This window comes from Dermacentor silvarum, chromosome 2 (assembly GCF_013339745.2).
Source record: "Dermacentor silvarum isolate Dsil-2018 chromosome 2, BIME_Dsil_1.4, whole genome shotgun sequence".
NCBI classification, from domain to species: Eukaryota; Metazoa; Arthropoda; class Arachnida; order Ixodida; family Ixodidae; genus Dermacentor; species Dermacentor silvarum.
The window spans coordinates 135954095-135975984 of NC_051155.1; the positions used below are offsets into that span (position 1 = coordinate 135954095).

Sequence of the window (21890 nt, forward strand, 5' to 3'; positions counted from 1 at the left end):
TCGGATTAGCGAAGCGTACAGGAGCGAAATAAACATCATAAAGATTCCCGAGGTTCCTTGCCCAGAAGTGACAGCCAAAGGCAAAAGTATTCTCAGGGGCATTCATTTCGCTGAGTGACTTGACGAGTGGAAAAGGGTGGCTGCTTGCTTCCTCCGCCCTTTCTGATCCTTATTTTTGACGGCTTTCAAGTATAATTCAACCATTTCCCGAATGGGGGAATGCTTCACCTAGTCTGCATGACGCCGTACCCTCTATACCGGGTGTTTCTACGAAGGTTAACTTATATTTAAAGATAGTCGTTTTGAAATAAAAGGACGGTTCCTTCGGCGACATGCCGTCTGGGGCGGCGACCACTGTGTGGCGGGCGACACTCGGCAAGTATAAGGATGGTAAGGCGCGGGAGGTTCAAAGTGGTATCACCATTGGTCTTTCGTTTTTACGCCTTCTGACCCACCAATAAAATCAGCGGGCAAGCAAACTAGCAAACGCGGCCTTGAAGGACGGGCTGCGCTATAGCCCCGCATGCCGCTGTTTCACACTCACTAGATATATTTACGTCCAAAGGAAAACACCTAAGCTATGAAAAACGCCGTAGTGACAGTTTCAGGATTAACTTGAAAAACCGAGCTTCTTTAGCATTCGCCTAAATCTATCAGCACGCGTGCGTTTTTGAATTCTTCCCCCATGGGAATGTGGCTACCGAAGTGCGGAATCAAACTTGCAACGTCATGCTCTTCGCAAACGAAGTCGTCTTCTTCGGGAGAAGAATATCACAGTTATAACGAGCCACAGCGGAGTAATGTTATACTGTACCGAACAATCATCATCATCAGCCAATTTTAGGGGCGAAGCTCCTTAGGGTGTGGGTCTGTCCCTCCTCTGTAGTAGTGGTAGTCGTCGTAGTAGGTAGCCACGTCTACTTTGATGAGAAAAAAATTCCGAGAGTTGTGGCCGTAGCGGAATCGAACCAGGGACCCCTCGCTTCTGAACGCGTGGCGCTAACCACTACGCCACGAAGCGCACATGGACAGACGCACCACGATGGCAATAAATACCCAACATTAACGAAAGACTGCGCGTTTCTAACGCGTTTGTGCTAGCGCGTTACGGCCCGTGCAAGAAGCTGGTGTAAGACGCTGTGGCCTCTCCGCTTTACCCCCGTATTCATAAACGCTGATGGCGTCGGCAAACGCGGTGCACGTTCCGGCATGTGTAAACGGCTGCGTAAGACGCTGTGGCCTCTTCCTCTTAGAGTACTGCACGTTTCTAACGCGTTTGTGCTAGCGTCCCCTTAAGCGGGAGATGGTGCAATTATAATGAAGGGCGCTGTTATAAAATAGGAATGACGTCACATATGGCGCGTGTCATTGGTGGAAGTCAATCGTTCGATTTAGTGCGGCGAGACTGGGTGAATTAGACGGAAGATTCACGGTTTACCGATGATTCCCTCCGGAGCTTCGCCCACTCATCATCATTCACCCCGTGGATATGCGGTGTTTTTTATGTTCACTGCAGGACGAAGGCCTCTCCATGCGATCTGCAATCACCCCTTTGTTTCGCTAGCTCATTCCAACTTCCACCTGCAAATTTCCTAATTTCATCAGCCCACCTTGTTTTCTGCCGTCCTCGACTGCGCTTTCCGTCTCTTGGCACCCATTCTATAACTCTGAACCGGTTCACCGGTTATCTACCCGGTTCACCCGGTTCTCTAACGGTTCACCGGTTATCTACCCTACGCATTACATGGCCTGCCCAGCTCCATTTCTTTCTCTTAATGTCAACTAGAATATCCGCTATGCCCGTTTGCTCTCTGATCCAAGAGATCCTGATCCCTGATCATGATCCCTGATCATGAGAAGGAAGCTTACAGAATAAAAATGAGTTGGAGTGCATACGGCAGGTACTGGCAAATCTTGACTGGGAGCTACGTATACAGAAACTTGGAGGTTAATAAAGAAGCTCGAGCACAAGTTCATGACCGCAGAAAGAGCGATGGAACGAAAAATGTTAGGCGTAACGTTAAGAGACAGAAAGAGAGCGGTACCGAACAATAGCAGTCTTATATTAGATTGGACACTACAAGCTCGCAGTATTTTTCGCCCTTGCTGGCATTGTATCCAGAGACAACATATACGTGCGGCCGTAGCTTTTATTCAAGAAAGCATGGCTTGAACTTTCAGGTATATATATATATATATATATATATATATATATATATATATATATAGCGGTTGCACAGCTCACGAATCACTAAGGAATGCTAGCAGTCCTTTTGGACGCAGTTATTGAAACAACTTTGGGACCACTATATAATGCTGCCCCATCATTCGCTGTGGCAGGTCTCAACAGCTCTTCCTGCCGTCAAGTACATTCCATGCAGAGTCAAACACGGCTCTTCCCCGGCGTTGAGCGGGACAAGCGTCGGCGCGGATAAAGGGTGTATATATTTTGTTCCGTCAAGGTTTAGCGGCATCAGGATATAACACCGGCGCCGCCTGGGGACTTATATGTCTCGGCGCCTTTTGTACTTAATCTCAGTGGTGCGATAAATGGCAGTGCAAAGCACGCATCTTTAAATGTTCCTCGCACATCCTAAGTGGAGTCAAACATTACGCGTTTATACAATTACGTATACAACACACAACTCGATAAGTGGGCCCGCAGCCCACGCGGCTGTAGTCGTGCCCAACGGTGCCTGCACACGCCTTTAGTAAATACAGAGCGCCGCTCCAGTCCCTGTAGGCGTCCGAACGGAAGCAGCGGCGCTGATGGCGGCCCTAGTGGACGCCTGCGTCCGAGGAGGCGGTCCCAGACGTAGCCGCGGCGGCTGTTGCCTCTGCGAATCTGGCGGCCATGGCCGCGATGTCCTGTTCCTCTGCAACCTTCAGGGACTGGCGCCGCTTCTGGATGGACTTGCGTCGTCGCCGGTTTTTCCAGGCGGGCTTCACGGTGTTCCCGCAGGTGGTCACCATGAATGAAAGCACGACGAGCACGATGCCGCCCATGCTCCAGACGTCCGGGTAGAGGTCGAGGAAGGCGATCTGCAGGATCACCGACATGATGATGTCGGCGCTGAACTTGACGGTTGTGACGAAGGCGCCCGACTCCTTCTGTAGCGCCTTGTTGAGGAAGAAGATGGCGCAGAATGACAGCTTGCTCATCATCACCAGCGTGCCCAAGTAGCGGCCGTCCATCAGCTGGTCGAACGTGCCCGTGACCATCGCCATGAGCAGCGCGATGATGGTCCGGGTCAGGCCGCTGTTGAAGCCCACGAACCTGTGACAGGAAGGGACGAAAGACTAATTCCTTGGGAGTGCCGAGGTATGAAAATATGCATTTTCCTGCACCAGCAATTTCTTCCACATGGAAGCCGCGAGACAAAAGTTGTTCAGCAAGAACTTGTACAGGCAGGCAGTGGCGTAGCCAGAAAATTTGGTCAGGGGGGGGGGGGGGGAGGGGAGCTCACGTTGCAGCGCGGTCTCCTCCTTATAGAATTTGTAGAGGGATCAAAGACATGAATAGTAACAGCATTTCCATTGCCAGTGCCATTGAATATTAGATGCTGCAAACGAATTCTTCAATACTACACACTGTCAAGACAAGTAAAATACGTATTTTTTCATAATAGAATATAGTCGTATGTCCCAGAAATTGTGGTCGATATAACTGGTATCAATGCTTCCACGCTTTTTGTCTATTTAAAAAAAAGTCGCAGTTTCGCCCAAAAGGCGAAGCATTGATTGCGATAGCAAATTAGCAGACAGCTATACGAAATTATGATAGTAGTTTTATCGGCCGTATAAAGTTGTAAATATTCACTTACTAAATAAAGAAGCACGGTGTCACGCGCGCACAGGTAAACATGAACACATCTCGCTCGATGACCGCGGGAGCTCGTCAAAACGCTGGCCGCCAGTAATTTTTATTGCGATAGTAATTATATGGACACCCAAAAGCAGATTTCTGCCGTCGCTGTCGCCGTGAGGTTCCGTATAACGTCAATGGAGATGAAATCGTCGCCGCGCGCCGCCGAACGCTGTATGTGCGAGTGAAAGGGTGCGAGGGGCGCGCGCTTTCACGGGGAGTGAACGCACGGCGGAGAACAAACGCGCGTTCTGCGCCGTGCTCCCTTAAGGGCTGCAGAAGTAGGCGTCTTTTTCCTCCTTTACAATCACCATATATGTAGAGCAAACGCGCCTTCTTCCGACGCGCGAGAGGCCGTGGGGGAGGGGGAGGGAAGGGAGGCGACGTTTAGCTGCGGCACCAAGTGCCTATTTATATCAGAGGCTCCGGCAACAGTCACCAACGCCGCACGCATTTTGAGCGAACGCGGGCAAAACGCCGACGGCGTCGACAACAGTTCTGCGCGTTACCGGTGCTGCTGCATGTCCAAGTTTATACAGCTGATAAAGCTAATTGCCGAGAGCTAGTGGGGCTATACTAGTTCAGGTGCAACCAAACTAGGCAGGCCCACTAAGCTTCATCAAAGTCACTCCCTCACCAGAACAGGAATTGGCCTCCCTGGTGCAGTATTCGGCCACTACCTCCCTCATGACTCCGACAATTAACCCATGGCCCTCAGTTCCCAGTGGCTGCGGAGCACCTGACCAAGGCGGCGGTCAGACCTGCTACGCAGCAGAGGGTGCTAAGAATCTCTGGGTGAAGGCAGGCCGCCAATGGAAACTGAACCTGGCAACGTTCAACACGCGCACCCTCTCGACTGAGGCTAGCTTAGCAGGACTATTTGAGGAATTATCAGGCATTTCCTGGGATATTATTGGCCTTAGTGAGGTGAGAAGAACTGGTGAGTCTTACACAGTACTGACTAACGGCCACGTCCTCTGCTACAGAGGTCTTCCAGATAAGAAAGAATCCGGGGTAGGATTTCTAGTGCATAACAACGTAGCGGGCAACATTGACGAATTCTACAGCATTAATGAAAGGGTAGCAGTCGTCGTAATAAAGCTGAATAGGAGGTACAAAATGAAGGTAGTACAAGCCTATGCACCAACCTCTAGTCACGATGATGAAGAAATTGAACAGTTTTATGAAGATGTTGAACTAGCAATGACAAAGGTGCAAACTCAGTATACTTTAGTCATGGGCGACTTCAATGCAAAAGTGGGGAAAAAGCAGTTTGGTGAGCAAGCCATTGGCAACTACGGCATCGATTCTAGGAATGCAAGAGGAGAGATGTTAGTAGAATTCGCGGAAAGGAATAGGCTCCGAATAATGAATACCTTCTTCAGGAAGCGCAGCAACAGGAAGTGGACCTGGAAAAGCCCTAATGGAGAAACAAGGAATGAAATAGATTTCATACTCTCTGCCGATCCAAGCATAGTGCAGGATGTAGAAGTGTTAGGTAAGGTTAAGTGCAGTGACCATAGGTTAGTGAGGTCTAGGATTTCTCTCAATTTGAAGAGAGAGAGAGTGAAATTAGTCAAGAGGAAACAGGCCAACCTAGAGGCAGTAAGGGTAAAAGCAGACCAATTCAGGCTGGTGCTCGCAAACAAATATGCAGCTTTAGAACAGGAAGATGAAGATAACATAGAGATAATGAACAAAACCGTAACTAGGCTGATCTCAGAAGCAGCAATTGAAGTGGGAGGTAAAGCACCAAAGCAACCTGTAGGGAAGCTCTCCCAAGAAACAAAGGACCTAATAAAGAAACGACAAAACATGAAAGTGTCCAACTCAAGAGATCAGATAGAATTCGCTGAACTGTCAAAACTGATCAACAAGAAGAAAGTAAGGGATATTCGAAATTATAACGTGGGAAAAATTGAGGAAGCCATAAAATATGGACGCAGCATGAAATCAGTAAGAAGAAAACTAGGCATAGGACAAGGCAAGATGTATGCACTGAAAGATAAGCATAGTAATATCATCAGCAATTTCGATGACATAGTAAAAGCAGCAGAAGAATTCTATACTGACCTGTACAGTAGCCAAAACAACCAAGCTTCTTCCATTCGAAATAGTGATGAACCGGATACAGAAGCTCCTTCTATAACTAGCGATGAAGTTAGAAGGGCCTTGAAAGACATGACCAGGGGAAAAGCGCCTGGAGAAGATGGAATAACAGTAGATTTAATCAAAGATGGAGGAGATATCATGCTTGAAAAGCTTGCGGCCCTTTATACGAAATGCCTCACAACTTCAAGTGTACCAGAGAGCTGGAAGAACGCCAACATTATACTTATCCATAAGAAGGGAGACGTTAAAGAATTGAAGAATTACAGACCCATTAGCTTGCTTTCAGTATTGTATAAAATATTCACCAAGATAATTTCCAATAGAATCAGGACAACACTTGACTTCAGTCAACCAAGAGAACAGGCTGGCTTCAGGAAGGGATATTCTACGATGGACCATATCCATGCCATCAATCAGGTAATCGAGAAATCTGCGGAGTACAATCAACCTCTCTATATGGCTTTCATAGATTATGAAAAGGCATTCGATTCAGTAGAGATATCAGCAGTCATAAAGGCATTGCGTAATCAAGGAGTGGAGGAGGCATACGTGAATATCTTGGCAAATATCTACAAGGATTCCACAGCTACCTTGGTTCTCCACAAGAAAAGTAGAAAGATACCTATCAAGAAAGGGGTCAGGCAAGGAGACACAATCTCTCCAATGCTATTCACTGCATGCTTAGAAGAAGTATTCAAGCTCTTAGACTGGGAAGAATTCGGAGTGAGGATCGATGGCGAATATCTCAACAACCTTCGGTTTGCAGATGACATTGTCCTATTGAGCAACAATGGAGAGGAATTACAACAAATGATTGCGGACCTTCATCGAGAAAGTGCAAGAATTGGGTTGAAGATGAATATGCAGAAGACAAAGATAATGTTCAATAGCCTGGCAAGCGAACAAGAATTCAGGATCGCCAGTCAGCCTCTAGAATCTGTAAAGGAATATGTTTATCTAGGTCAATTACTCACAGGGGACCCTGATCATGAGAAAGAAATTTACAGAAGAATAAAATTAGGTTGGAGTGCATACGGCAGGCATTGCCAAATCCTGACTGGGAGCTTACCACTGTCGTTGAAAAGAAAAGTGTACAATCATTGCATTCTACCGGTGCTAACATACGGGGCAGAAACTTGGAGGTTAACAAAGAAGCTCGAGAACAAGTTAAGGACCGCACAAAGAGCAATGGAACGAAAAATCTTAGGAGTAACGTTAAGAGACAGGAAGAGAGCGGTGTGGATCAGAGAACAAACGGGGGTAGACGATATTCTAGTTGACATTAAGCGGAAGAAATGGAGCTGGGCAGGCCATGTAATGCGTAGGATGGATAACCGGTGGACCATTAGGGTTACAGAATGGATACCAAGAGAAGGGAAGCGCAGTCGAGGACGGCAGAAAGTCAGGTGGGATGATGAGGTTAGGAAATTCGCAGGCGCAAGTTGGAATACGCTAGCGCAAGACAGGGGTAATTGGAGATCGCAGGGAGAGGCCTTCGTCCTGCAGTGGACATAAATATAGGCTGATGATGATGATGATGATGATGAAAGCTAATATCATTACTCCGTATAGCTCTCTACAAATTTGCTATCGCAATTGATGCTTCGCCTTTCAGGTGAAACTGCGACAACTTTTTTGTTACTGAGATTTATTTAGGCAATTGTAATTAATTATCTAACTCGAGAAATACTGTCCTAATTATCAAAGTGTCAAGGAGAAAGTTGTAGAGCAACATGAAAAACTCCCGATACAGCTTTCTGTTGCTCAATGCGTGCTACATAAAGGTGTTTTTCCGAGCGTGAAAGAAGCCCGCGAATACACGCAAAGTGCCTTGAGCGGCCAGTCCCGCGGCAATTCTGCGTATATTCGCGGGCTTCTTTCACGCTCGGAAAAACACATTTATGTATAGCACGTATTGAACAGCAGAAAGCTGTATCGGGAGTTTTCCATGTTACTCTACAACTTTCTCATTGACACTTTGATAATTTAATTAGGACAGTATTGCTCGAGTTAGATAATTAATTACAATTACCTAAATAAATCTCAGTAACGAAAAAAATTTCTGGTGGCTACTCCACTGTACTGGAAACAATTAATACGCACTAGGTTTGCTTCGGGTAACGCCGTTCCGCTTTTTTTTAAATAGTGCTGAGTGTTAGCTGGGACACCCTGTATAAAAAGCACGAGTTCTGCAAAATATACATTAAAACTGCGAAGCTCCAATGGAATATACAAATGCGAAGATAAAGGGCAAAAAAGTTTCGCTGGAAACAGAGTTAACTGCCTGTATACACAAAACCTCGCAACAATATATTTAAATATTCGTATGAGTCTCCAATAAATCTACTTATCTAAGCAAACGTCACTGTATGTAATGCGACAAACAAGGCAAACAAACATGTTGCGTAGTCATAGATAGTAAACGTTACGCATAGAAAGACAGACGATTCATGCAAAAACAAAACTATGATCGCAGAAATCGTGATATGTACTTGGGCCATGAGGCGGTCGCGACAGCACCATATGGGTAGAATAATAGAGGAAGATGCAGAAATCAATACGAAAATTTGTATTTTAACTGCCTGCACAGCGGCAACAATTATTCTGCACCCAAAATTAAAGAAGGGTAATGCTTCGGTTCAAAAAAGAAGTAAAAGCAGCTAGCTAAAAGGGAAAGGAAAGGTACAAACGAAAGCCACTGATGATACGGCAAGTTGAACTACCCAATATCCGAGTGTGTTTGTTGGGAAACGCCGCGTGGGCCCGGCTCTCAGTGAGCAAGGTCGGTAAAAATTGGTTATTGATGTCCTCGTAATTTTCGTATTCACATGATAATTTTGATGATAATGCTAACCGTTACAATAAATGACGAAAATTTCTGCGGCTTTTAAAGCTAATGAACAGTCATACGTTTTCATAATTACGAGTTTATGGACCTGAAGGGACAGAGCTTCTTGCATTTATTTTTGCTGCATTTATCTAAAGGACAAACTTCACTCGGCGGGGAAGTTAAGCGAAGCGGTGAATGATTTCGGACACGTTGATGTCGACGTCTTTGTGGGCGTATAGAAGCGCCAGCCCAACCATGCGTTCCTCAGACATTGTAGAGCGCAAGTAGCTTTTGGTAATCGCATGTTTGAAAATATTCTATCTGCGCTGGCAGTGGGCACTGAAAGGGTCACTAGAATCTGCAGCAGTTTGTACACATTTGGATAGAACCTGTAGTCGCAATGAGAGAGGGCGAAGTTGCTGTGCTAGGGCGCTGGCTTGCTGCTTTGTTCGGCCATTTTGTCCACCATAGTCGCAGTTCTCCCAAACCAGCTCTCGCATACACGTCCTGCGCAAAAGCTGCCAGGAGATTTTCGACTCCGTTCTCTCGAACATCTTGAATAGGTGGTATTGCGAATGGTACAATTCCAGAAAAGTCCCTTGAGATTCTCCTGTGCTTTTCGAACCGTTGGTGTGACTGTTCTAATACCTGGTCCATGAATGGAATGACCACAGTTCTACGGAAATATTCCTCGGCATTTTCTGTAAAACGCGTGAGCGGTTAGGAGATTTGCTGAATTCGTTCGGCTTTGTCTTCAGCGTCCAAAACACTCAATGATATCTGTGATGGAGCACGCCACACCTGTGTGCGGGTTAAGGGAGTGGCTGGCGCAATGTGTGTAAAGTGCGGCTGGATATTCCTCGCGAACGGCAGCTTGCACATCATTCGCTTTACCAGCCATCGAGCTGGCACCATCATAACTTTGCCCACGAAGACGATGCATGTTGATTCCAAGGTCTAGGATAAATTTTATAATGGTGTCGGCGAGGGCCCTGCCACTTTGGTGCTGATTGGCACAAAACCTAAAAATACTTCTTCGATGTCGTTGCATGGCGTCCTTGTTTTGGTACCTTGCACAAGCGGTAAGCTGTTCGATTTCAGCAATATCGGTTGTTTCGTCAGTAAGTACGGAGAAGCAGTCTGCAGCGTTTACTTTTGCAACTAGGCTTTGTTTGATAATTTCACCACAAATTTCTACAATTGGTTTTATACATCTGCTCTTAAATACGAGGCATTATTGGGGCAACTTTTCTAATGGTTCTTCAGATCTAGCGCCACAATCAGCTTGCATGCGAAGAAGCGCTCTGAAAATACCAGTATTCTCAGCGGGGGCTTTGCTTAAAATCATAGGACCACTGTCCTATGAATTTACAAGGTCTGGCCATGGAGAGCCAGACCTTGTCGCCCGCAAAAAAGAACTGTCTCAATAATAGGCCGTTAACTTTCTTCTGTTTTCTCTTACTTTACTTTGCCTGCCCTGGCCTAGCTGATCGATCACATTGGGCGAGCTGCCTGAAAATGTTTGGAGAAAAGGCTAATTTGTCAGCTGACAGTCAGGGTGATATTTAGTATTTTCGGGTGTGTGGAAGATTTCGAGCGCGTGCTTACATTTCTGGAACGCTTGGACACGAGGGCTCCAGTGCGCGCATGTTGGCCCAAGTTTATAAGAACAATAAACCCATAAAGTTCCGGAATTGAAAATCTAAAGCACGCCATTGGAAATGTCAGTGCGCCTTTCGCGTCAGAAGTTTATGAGAACTTTATACCCATGAAGCTTCGGAATTGAAATCCATGCGCTCTGTAGATTCCGCGGCCGTCGCGAGATGTCGCGACGCGGCCACTCGCCATCGCAAAGCCCTTGAAACTTTGTGCTCGGATGGGGCTCCTTGCGTTATGTGATTCCAGGTGCATGGGCGTTGCCACGAAATCCAGCCCGAGTTCGCAATGTTCGCGCCGAATTGTCTTTTCGAGCGTGAAAAAGACATTGTAGACAAAATCCAGAATGATTTCGGCACCGGTGGTTGTTTTGGTCCGGGGTGCATGTGGGATACATGACGTTTAGCATTTTTAGATGGGGAATACCCCGGTCTGTATTTTGCGCCAATCGGCGGCCTCTTTCCCCGCTAAGTTGTGGGTGAGGCAGGCGGGTATTTTCTGCGGACTCCGCGCTGATGAGCAAGGATGTCTTTGGCATTTAAATTGATGGGATTTTGTGAGGGATAGTGTGAGGGGTTGGGTTTCGAAGAGGACGCCATCGCGCGGTTAGCAGACCCTCGAGCTAACGCGTTAGCCTGTTCATTCCCCTGTACTCCCGCGTGTCCCGGGTACCAGAGTAGGCGATGGCGGTGGTTGACGTAGGCGACGCGGTTATTTGCTGCTGCATATAAGTGCTCAACTGCTGGTTGACACACACAATCGCCAAAGATGCAACGAAAGTTCTCAAGATGTCCCACTGACTCAGCCGAAGTTAATTTTCTTTTTCTAAATAAGGGTGTATCTGGTTGCACAGAAAGCTCACGTGCACATTAGCAGTGTTTCCATGGTGTGCTTTTTAAAGTATAGTGTATAAAGTTTACATAGCCTAATGGCACGATCCGTTAGGTCTTTATGCTGCCCGAAGAGGGACAAAGGTACGTAGAGATTGCGAGAAAGTTGACGGCGAGAATCGCGGTAGCAAATCGGGCAGCGCGGTTTCCTAAGATTTCAATTTAATGGGTATCGAACCAGGAACTGAACCGAAAATAAAACAAAGTGTTATGTTTACGCGAAGCGGGACTGAACCGTATGCGTTATGATTTTTCTTCTTTTTTTCACTCTGGAATAAAACCGAAAAGAAAAAAAACGGCTTTCGGTTCAAGTCGGCCACGTTCTCTGGAGCTTTTCATACATGCATTGCCTGCACTTGTTGCTCAACCATGATACCTTAATTGTACATGGGGGTTCAAAATTAAGCATTACGGAATCTTTAAAAATCGCCTGTGGCAGGTAGCATAATTCTTATCGTTGAGCTGGGTTATTCGAAGAGGCGGACATCAGTAGCACGAGAAATCGAAACACATATTAAACTAATTAACAAGGGTTCACTAATTAACTTCTTAGTTAATTACCTTACGACACATATTGCAATTTACGAATTGTAGCCGGTGAGTTTGCAAGTCGCATCCACTTGAAATGAATTTCCAGGATGACACCAGTTTCGAGATATTTCCCAAAGTGTGAGACGAAATACATGGGCGTTCCAGTTACTTTTGTGCTTCAATGTATAAAACAGCATTTTGGTAAAGAAGTAAGTGGAACAACAGTGCATTTTTACGGCAAGTTTGATGACGCATATCTACAAACTGGTGTTATTCTGGAAATTCATTCCAATTGGATACGCCTGACAAGCTCACCGGCAACAATTCTTAAATTGCAATATGTGTCATAAAACAAAAAAAAAAAAACGAAGTTCATTAGTCAATTTTTGTTAATTAGTTGAACACGTGTTTCGGTTTCCCGCCTCATCGAATAAACCAGCTCAGTGATAAGAATTATGCTACCTGCCACAGGCGATTTCTAAAAATTCCGTAAAACTTAAAAATGAACACCCAGGCCTGTATATTCACACGGCTTGCTGCCCTTTTAGAAGTTACAGCACCGTTAGTACAGTTTTTAATGTGTTGCGTCCGTAGGCTTGTATGTTTGTAGTGCACTTCTATAATGTGGGCAGTCGCTTTTGACCACACTGGTATGTAAAACGAAGTAGGTGCGATAGGAATAACGTATTGCTTCTGGCGTATTGCTGCTGAGGTGCACTTCCACAATGCAATTTTTTCTTTGCAACTGCTTGCGGGCTGAAGAACTGCACGCGCACCTTTTTTCGACTCAGTTCGTGCAGCTGAGGAGCGCCGTCCAATTCATGCACAAAATAAGTTTGCACTTTCTTCTTGTAATCATTGTTAGGTTATGCAAACGAACATAAACCATTTCAAACCAGTTCGAACAGTTATTCTGTCGCTCCGGAGTTGAACCGGAACTGGAGCGTTTTCGTTGAATTGTTAACGAAAGGCGGAACGAAAAAAAAAAAAGAAAGTAAGTTTTCATTCGGCACCTGCGCTTTCAAATGCCGCGCAGGCGCGCTTACTTGCTAGTGGCGTTCCGCGAGAGGCGATACAAGACGATCATGATGACCAGCGAGATGGCGCTGCCGAAGGCGTACAAGAATCCGATGAGGCGAGTCTGTGTGGTGTCCTCGTCCCACTCCTTGAAGAAGATGGTGGGCCGCATGACGACCACGACGCCGCAGAGGCAGAGCGAGATCGAGACCCACATGGTCAGGCCCATGTTCTCGTTCATGAAGTACCACGAGAGCAGCATCACGCACACGGGCACCATGGTGTACGCGACGGCCAGGTCGCTCACAACCACGTAGCGCAGCGCCTCCGCCTTCAGCATCAGTGACGTCAGGCTGCACAGTCCTCGGAGGACAATGTCCACCTGCGTCCGTTCGCAGACAAAGTGAAGCCACAACCAGGGGCGCTATATAACGTAAAGTTATTCCCGTTCTGACTTTTATTCCAATTTCCTGACGTCAAATTTGCGTAATGGACGACGCAAGCACTGGCGGTGACCCGTGAGGCTGTTTCAACAGCCCAATCAAACGCTCTTCTCGTTTGTAGGAGAGCTTATAGGTATCTTTGCTTGGTTTCAAAGCGAATAGCATTGCCTACCGTGACAGGTTTTTCTTATCTAATTGGCTGACGAGAGGCGAGGGGTGCGCACAGGAGGAGAGGGCTTTGGTGGGGCCGAGCTATAGCACAGTGAAAGTAGATAACGGGTTGTTGAGAGTAAAGTCCCTATATAAGAAAAGTACCGCCATCTACTCTTTCCTCCGCCACCTCCTCTCCTAAAGCGCTTGCTTTTTTCTTTACTTTTTGCTTGCGAAAGCCAAGTCGACGGTGGCGCACCTAGAAAGTCCACGTTGAAGCTTTCAGGCCGGGCGCGCGCCGCCGCCGCCGCCGGCGGCTGCGGCTGCGCAGAGGACTTTCAACATGGCTCTGAGGCGGAAAAAAGAAAATATAAAGAAGTCAAGAGCGCGCGCTATCATCGTCCAATCGGAGATACAGAAGAGAGAAGCGGCGTTTATCAAAGGATGGCGGTACTTTCTTATATAGGGACTTTAGTTGAGAGTGGTACGTGCTGCCGTCACCGAACGGTCCGCTTCCCCTTGCGTAGCTTGCGGTGGCTTGTTGCCGATTGCGGCGGCGTGCTACGGGCGTAAAAAATTCCATCGGAACGGACGCTCAGTTAAGAAGTTTTGGCAGAGCGATGTTGTATACGTGTCGGAAAGACTGGTCAACGTTATACTGCCACGCAATTTTTAACAGCGGAGCTGTTTAAGCTCTTGGTTAGGCCGCGTAGTGGGAACAAAAAACTGCGCCTGGCGATGACGTCACCGCACGTTGCCTAGCAACGCCTCGCACAGCTGGTGCAAGGCGTTGTTAGGCGATGAACGTGACGTCATCGCTCGGGGAGGTTACCACCCTCTCCCAGGTTACCCTCGCCACAGCGCGAGGCGCGGCCGACGTATCCGGCGTTCGTCGGCGTGCCCCTGCTGCAGCCGACGTCGAGACGTCGAGATGCGACATGCTGCATTTCGCGCCGGCCTCGTCACACAGAATGGACCGCATCCACGTCTCGTCGAGCAAGATGGGCTGGCGGAGTGCTGCGCTTTCGCTAGCGTGGCGTCCCCGTGGCGAGCGCGCTCGCGCGTCAACGCTACTTCGGTCTATAAAGTGACCTTTAGAAGACTGCGCGCCGACCCCGAGTATCGTCCCGATACTCGGGACCGGCCAAGTTTGGCTAAGAACCAGCCAAGCCAAACCAAGTTAAGCAAAGGAAAGCAATGACAAAGCTAAGAATAGTCAAGCCTGCCTCCAGCCCCACTTAAGCGTTATATCTTTGCGTTATATCTTTGGTGTTCAACCATCTTCAAGGAGCGGAAGGAGTGGATTTTTTTAGTATGACGTCACCAGACGTCGGCGCGTCCATTTATAGACGAACGAGCGCCACCCCGGATGTAAAGCCGGACTGTGTTCCTTATGGTTAGTGGCTAAAGCGGATAATCCAGTGTACGTGCTTCGCGCACACTGGGTGACGCTCCGATGCCGGACGCCCCCGCTCCGAAAGCATACGTCACATGCGATATCACTTTACGGCGAATTCTATAGGGCGAACGGAGGCTTTACTTGATAACTACTCCGGATAACAATACCGGTGGCCAATTTTACGTTTTTGTAGCAGGTCGCAGCTCCGCGAGTGAAGTAATCGCTACACAGAAGTGTTCCCTACAAGTGGCACAGTGATTGAATCGCAGAGGCGCGATCTCGTCAAAATCATTGTGGTGGGCGGCACTCTTGCTGTGCAAATAGAGGCGTGGTCCAGGGATGCGGCCCCTTTAGCCCCCACTTTACTTCAGCGTTATATCTAAGCCACGGTGTAAGATTTTTTACTTTTTAGGTGGGGACACTTCTAGGCTTGCCTGCGAGACGCGATCGATCAGATAAAGTATCAACGGCGCGCGTCCGTCGGCCCGGTGACGGCAGCGGATACCTACCGGCGGGATGACGCAACTTCATCTAGAACGCAGGCGAGAGCTTGCACGGACAAGGAACGCGCGCATCAGTATCTGCACCATCGAGGCGATACCCGCTGCCCCTCGCTCTCCCCTCACCATGGTAACCTACTTTCCCGCGTCACTCAATCATTTCGGATTTCCCGAGAAGCGCCGATTGTTATACCAACGGGAGATAATACCAATAAAACCTTTTCTGTCTTGAAGTTGCATGTATCAGCACTGAAAGTTGGACCATCACCGTCCACCATGCACGAAAACGGACGAAAGAGCCTAAGAAAAATATTCGAATAAGCATACAGTTATGCAGGCACCCTCCACATGTCGCAGGCCCTGACTTCCATTGCGGACACACTAGGTAATGAAGAGATGAGCATGAGAAAGTGACACGTTAATTGTAGGGAGCTAAAACTCTAGTCATTAAAGGGAAACAGATATCCACCCAAATGTAGCAATTTGCTACAATGGAAACCCAACCGGTTACCTCGAAAGAAAGCCTCGCAGTTGAAGAAAAATTCGTCGAATTTTTCGTCGAAAAGGACGAATTTTTCGTCAACTGCGAGGCTTTCTTTCGAGGAACCCGGTTGGGTTTCCATTGTAGCAAATTGCTACATTTGGGTGGATGTCTCAGTTTCCCTTTAATTACTTATCTCCACCTAGCGGATTTCCACTGAGATATAACATCAAACTCTAGTCATGTCCCTATTGCAAAAACCAGCGTCTTCCAGTGCCTTCCAGTGTGAAACCAGCGCGTTTTTTGACACTGGGTGGCACTGGGGACGCTGGCGCACGCTGGGAGTCACTGGGAGTCACTGCGGCACTGGTGAGATCGCTGGAGAAGCGCTGGGTCACACTGGACGAGACGCTGGTTTCACTGCTATGACGCTGGTGCGCACTGGTGTGCGCTGTACACGCGCTAGAATTCGCTGGCTCGTATTGGAGAGACTGCGCTGGTTTCGTTTGTGCCGCACTGCCGGAGTATAGGCGCTGTTGAATATTAAATGCTTGATACAATTTTATGGGCATCTCCTGTCCAAAAAACAGACTCCTGTCCTAAATATAGCGCTATAAGTTGGGATCATAAATGTCTATTTCGTGTGGGCGGTGTTGCAGCTTGGAATAAAGGCGCTTGATGCTAGCCCATGCATATGCGACACTTGAGATCACTTTCGTTTTGTACATTTCCCTTTGACTGTGCGGATAGCTGTATTCGTGAACGAAATTACGCAAACGCAGGTAACGCCTTGTTTTCTAGTAGTTTGTACGCAATCGATGACTGCTAGTTGTCGCAGTGTTGTACAGTCGACACGAAACCGAGCAGCCGTTCAGACGTGTTCGAACGGACCTCAGAAAGCCTGCCGCTGATTGATATTATCGCACCGACAACAAAGCTGCGGTGATTCGTGCGCTTCCACTTTCCCTAGTGTACTAAAAATAATAGTTAAAAGGTTGTGAAGCTCAAATACAAACATTTTACCATTCACCTGGTAGCCGCGCCGAGATCGTTCGCTTCCACCGATTATTAGGCCTACCGTACCTGCCGAGTCCGTCTACACTCTATCGGCCCGTCTGGGCTGAGGAATCAACAAGTCTAACAAGGATAAATCCCTCTAGTTTAGTTTTCCCATCGGTGTTTTTAAACAGACCATACTTTCTTGTCGACAATGTCAGCACAACAAGCGATAAGCGCCGATATGACGTGTTATAAACATACCTATAGGTGCTGTCGCCGAAGGCTGCAAGCCGCATTAACCAACCGCTTCTCTGAAGGAAATATGTGACTAAGCGTACGTGTCGATTGAAAAGCATTATCGAGCTATGCAAATGTTGCATTACCTTTGCGCGAAGAATAAGAAACGGCTGTCAAAATCGGCAGTAACAGCCCGTACAACATCCTGGGTCGGCGGTTCACTTAAGGCTTTTTTCATAGTTGCTATACCAATCGCAAAAGCAAATCAGTGATGCAGCACTTCAAGGCATACTATGCAATGCGGACAGCAACTTTTCGTTCTGATAGAGGTTTAAGTTTTAGTTGAAGGCGATATCGCATCTACCATGTCTGTGCGCGACGTCTGTGCAAAGCTACAACTGTGTCTGTGCGTTGACATGGCAAAATATGAACAGGTAATCATGGATCGGCGTGGCGCAGTGGTAAGATACTGCGTTTGGGATCTGTAGGGTGGAGGTTCGAATCCTCGCGCTTTTTTTTTTTTTGCTTTGCTTTTTTTTATTGCATTACAACGTTCTCTGTTTCTTTCTGTATTCGAAAAAATATATAAGGTAGCCAGGCGCCGCGTATTTCTCGCTCTAGAGCTGCATTTCGCACCAGTACCCCGCGCCCAGCGCCTCCCAGTATGCCGCGCCTTGCCAGCGTCCCAGTATCCAGCGCGCGACACTGGGCCCATAATCAGGCATGGCACTGGGCACTGGATACTGGGTTTTGCAATAGGGGTAATGCCATGTAATGGCAGGCCATGTAATGCGTAGGGTAGATAACCGATGGGCTATTTGAGTTAGAGAATGGGTGCCGAGAGAAGGGAAGCGCAGTCGACGACGGCATAAAACTAGCTGTGGTGGTGAAATTTGGAAATTTGCAGTTAGAAATTGGAATCAGCTAGCACAAGACAGGGGTAACTGGAGATGACAGGGAGAGAGAGGCCTTCGTCCTGCAATGGACATAAAAATAGGCTGATGATGGTGATGATGAAAACTCTAGTCAAGGCTTGTTTTCGTGTACTCAGGCCTTTGGTCTTGATATAGCACTTCATGCACTGCACTGGTCGTGGTCATTGCATTTTTTCCTAATGAGAGCGACTGTGCCACATCGGAAGCACACAATGCCGCGCAAACAGCACTTGGTCATTCGTCATCGCCATTGTGCGCTGACAGGCAACTATACGTTGCTGTCTCCTTCACGCCGCAAAATCCCATTGAACCAGTTAAACATCGTCTCCTAGAATAGCCTGCCGCCAGACCTGCTCAGCATAAGACCTGTGACTGCTCACATATCCGGCCTATGACCAGGACAGAACTCCGCTCTCAAATCTCTGACGCCCGCATCGGTTTAAGAATGTATCCACGCAGAGAATGTAATCAAGCGTACCGGCGTAATCTCAGTTCAGATATCTCTGGTAGAGCCACACGAGATTCTCGTAGCTAACGTTACGCAATTTGGGAATGCTGCGACTGCCGATGCAAGTCCCATATGCTCTATTAAACGCCAGTTACTATCCCGATTCGTTGAAATGCTTTGTAATAAATCGGAACTTTTGCAGGGCGAAGACTTTATTGCACCTAGAAGACGTTAGATGTGTGTTTTCGTGGGATCCTTAAAAAAAAGAACGAGTAAGGTTGAACTTTAGGTTATTCATATAGCTTCATAAGTTCATCGTGGCGTCTTAGGCCCCAGGAAGAACACAAAAGGAAGAAGACGGAACTACGTGGCATGTTGAATGTATGTGCGCGTATGGCGCGTGTGTACATGTGTCCCGATCAAGATTACTTTACGTCACACTGAGTTCACACTCGATTGAAATTATGGCCATGTTAGGTCTGTCGTGTATTAAGTTTGTGGCTTATTATGAGCGTAGCAAATAATTACCGAGTATTCGTTCTGTGTATTTTTGGGCGCAACAAAGTACACGTAGCAGATTTACCCGGCAGCAGATTAAACGAGGCAACTTGCTCACACTTGGTGAAAATAAAGGGAATTTGTGGGCAATGTGCAGGAAAAGTTCTATGTGCGTGGGTTAATTACTGCCTTTGCATTAAATTACATATGGAAGCACTCCAGGGCGTTATGCGTTTTACGAACGCCGCAGAACTTCGCTAGCTGTTATGAACTGTACAAGCCACCGAGATGAAATTTAGTTAAAATGGAGGGACATTATGCTTGATGTGATTGTTAACTTAAATATGTGTAGTTGAAGTTCGGGCTTTGCTGAAAAATTCAATAAACAAGTGCTGCAATGTGTATTATGTGGGCAACGTTTTAAACGGAGAGACCAACAGATGAGTCACACGCGGACAATGTATTTAAGTGTGTGGTTTGTTTACTGGCAACTGCAATTCTTAATGCAACCTCTTCAAACAAACAGCTTCGCTGGAATTGGGCTGTGATACTGCAAAAATCTCACTTGTCTGCTGGGCGTAATTTGCATTCAAAATGCGTACACTATGTTGGCTTTATAAGTTAACTGGTCACTCGCTTTGTGGACTATTCGGTTATTAACATTGAGGATATTTTGTTACGTGTCATCAGGATGCAGTTACATGTTATAGCTCGGCTATAGCTTAATCCTCATTGTGAATATTTTACTGATCGAAGTCGAACGACCTACTTTTGCGGTTGTACATAAAGAATGCGTTTTTTTTCGCTTTTGTTATAATGCTATCAGCTGATGACAGTCAGAAAATTGCTCGGTAGAGGGCCTTGTCGACTTAATTGAATGAGGCTGCACGAGAATGAAGGCCCCCTACCTGGACGTGCCTTGGTCCGAAAGGATTTTTCAGAGCGAACGCCTCAGGCATGCTGCCCAGCATGTATCCGAAGGCCACGTAGTAGGCTATCTTCGCCTTGGGAATGTGCACCACCTGCTTGATGAGGATGTTGAGCAGGGCCTGCGACAGGCAGTGCAGAAGGGTGAACAGCAAGCCTCGCGCTTTGGTCTCAGTCGCCCAGGAGAGCTCTCCCGTGCCGCCTGCCATCGAGACCACGCTATCCGTGGTCACATCTAACACGGGCCCGTAGAGGTCAGGGAAGGCGCTCTGCGAGGGGACACCTGGATCGGCTTTTCGCCCCCGCTTGTGCTCGCCGAGTGGGGTTGGTGAGCACTGCGTGCTGCTGCCTTGGCCGGTGTCTCCCGTGGTCGTCGCGCCTGCGCTGTCAGTGCGGTGCGATCCGGAAATCACCCCGTCGTCGAGGATTCGCACCACCGACGGCGTGCGTCTCGATCCGTTCATCAACGGCTCCGAACCGCGCTGGCTTACCACGCTGTCGCCCTCGGCCTCTGGCCTCTCTTGGACGCCTTTCGCGTCCGTACCCAGCGGGCTTCGCAGTGTGGTCTCCGGGGTGCTAGTTGTCATCGATGCTGGAGCAGCTGGCGTTGCGGCCGTGCCTTCCGGGCTTCGCGGCGTGGCATCCGGAAATCTCTCCGGTGCCGATGGCTGAGCTGCTGGAGTCGCAACGCGGATAGCTTCCACGTCGTCAGCGCCTTGCGGGCTTCGAGGGGTGGTCTCTGGAATGCTAGATGGCGCCGATGACGGAGCGGTAAGAGTCGCAGTCCGGGTGACGTCCGGGCCCGCGCCTTCCGGGCTCTTCGACGAGCTCTCCAGAGGGCTAGTTGGCGCCGATGGCCAAGTGACTGGACTGATGACCCTATCGATTTCTGCGTCCGTGCTTTCTCGACGCATCGACGTGGTCTGCGGAGGGCTAGCTGTCACCGATGGCTGAGAGCCTGAAGATAGGGCGAGGACAATTTCTGGGGATTTCCCGTTTGCGCCGGACAACGTGACTTCAGGAAGCCCACTTGGCGTCGATGGCCGAACAGCTAGAGTCGCAGCCCGAGCGATTTCCGCGTCCGTGCCATCTCGACTGCACGACGTGGTCTCCTGAAAGTCAGCTCGCGCCGGTGGCTGACGGGCCGGAGTCGCCGCATCCATGACCGCCTGTTGGCTGCCAAGGTGACCAACTGGCGGCTGCTTACCGGGCGCCGCCGATGTTGGCTCGGTGCGCCGATCTGCTGTCAGCTGTGCGTCGGGTGGCCTGAGCGATGCTGCTTTGTCCGCCGCAGTTCCATCTACAGGTACCAGCAGAGCGCGCGGCGGCTGGAAATCAGCTTCCGCCGACTTTAATGTTCTCGGCTCGCCGTCGCGGAGATTGGACGGTGACCGCTGGACGGTGGTTGCCGGTGGATGCTGTGCCGTTGACGTTGGCCTGTCGGGTTGGAAGTTCAATGGCGGTCGGTAGTCTGATTCTAGCGCTAGCATAGTCGCCCAGTGCTCGTCGTTGAACCAATCTGGCGTCAATCGACCCCTTGGTGACGCCTGCTGTGGCTGCGGTACCGTTGAAGGGGTGTGCTTACGCTGTTCTGGCGGCGGCTGACTACACGCACTCGCCTGCAGAGTTTGCTGCGACGTCGCCGCTTCTGGCACGGCCCTCGTTCCTGCATTGCTTCGTTCGTCGCCTTGTTTCGGTCGTGTGGACTTGGTCGGTTGAACTTTCTTAATTTTGGAGCTCGATTTACGGGTAGAGCTGGGACGCATGGCGGCGATGAGGACCAAGGGCTGTTCGGTATGCTTCGATTGATTTATCTCCAGCAGCTCACAAAACTGGCCCTATCTCGTTCGGCAGTTGATCGTCTTCTCGCTCGAGGGACGCGTGGCTCGCGCGCGCGTGCTTGCAGCTTCTTCCTCGTTGCATCGGTGCTATGGCGACGTCGGTACCTTCTGCATTATGTTGTCGCTGCTCG

General features: G+C 48.4%; 2 protein-coding genes across 2 annotated transcripts; both read right to left on the reverse strand.

The window, feature by feature from the left end:
• Positions 1-2778: 2778 nt before the first annotated feature.
• On the reverse strand, positions 2779-15764 carry LOC125943537 (solute carrier family 35 member G1-like). Its single transcript, XM_049662905.1, has 3 exons — positions 15735-15764; positions 12931-13283; positions 2779-3277 (listed from the first exon to the last, which is right to left on the reverse strand). The coding sequence occupies exons 1-3, from the start codon at positions 15762-15764 to the stop codon at positions 2779-2781; spliced, it is 882 nt and encodes a 293-aa protein (XP_049518862.1).
• Positions 15765-19844: 4080 nt separating this feature from the next.
• Positions 19845-21684, reverse strand: LOC125943538 (proteoglycan 4-like). The gene has a single exon (XM_049662906.1). It carries the CDS (start codon positions 21682-21684, stop codon positions 19861-19863), a length of 1824 nt encoding a protein of 607 aa, XP_049518863.1. The 3' UTR covers positions 19845-19860.
• Positions 21685-21890: the final 206 nt, after the last annotated feature.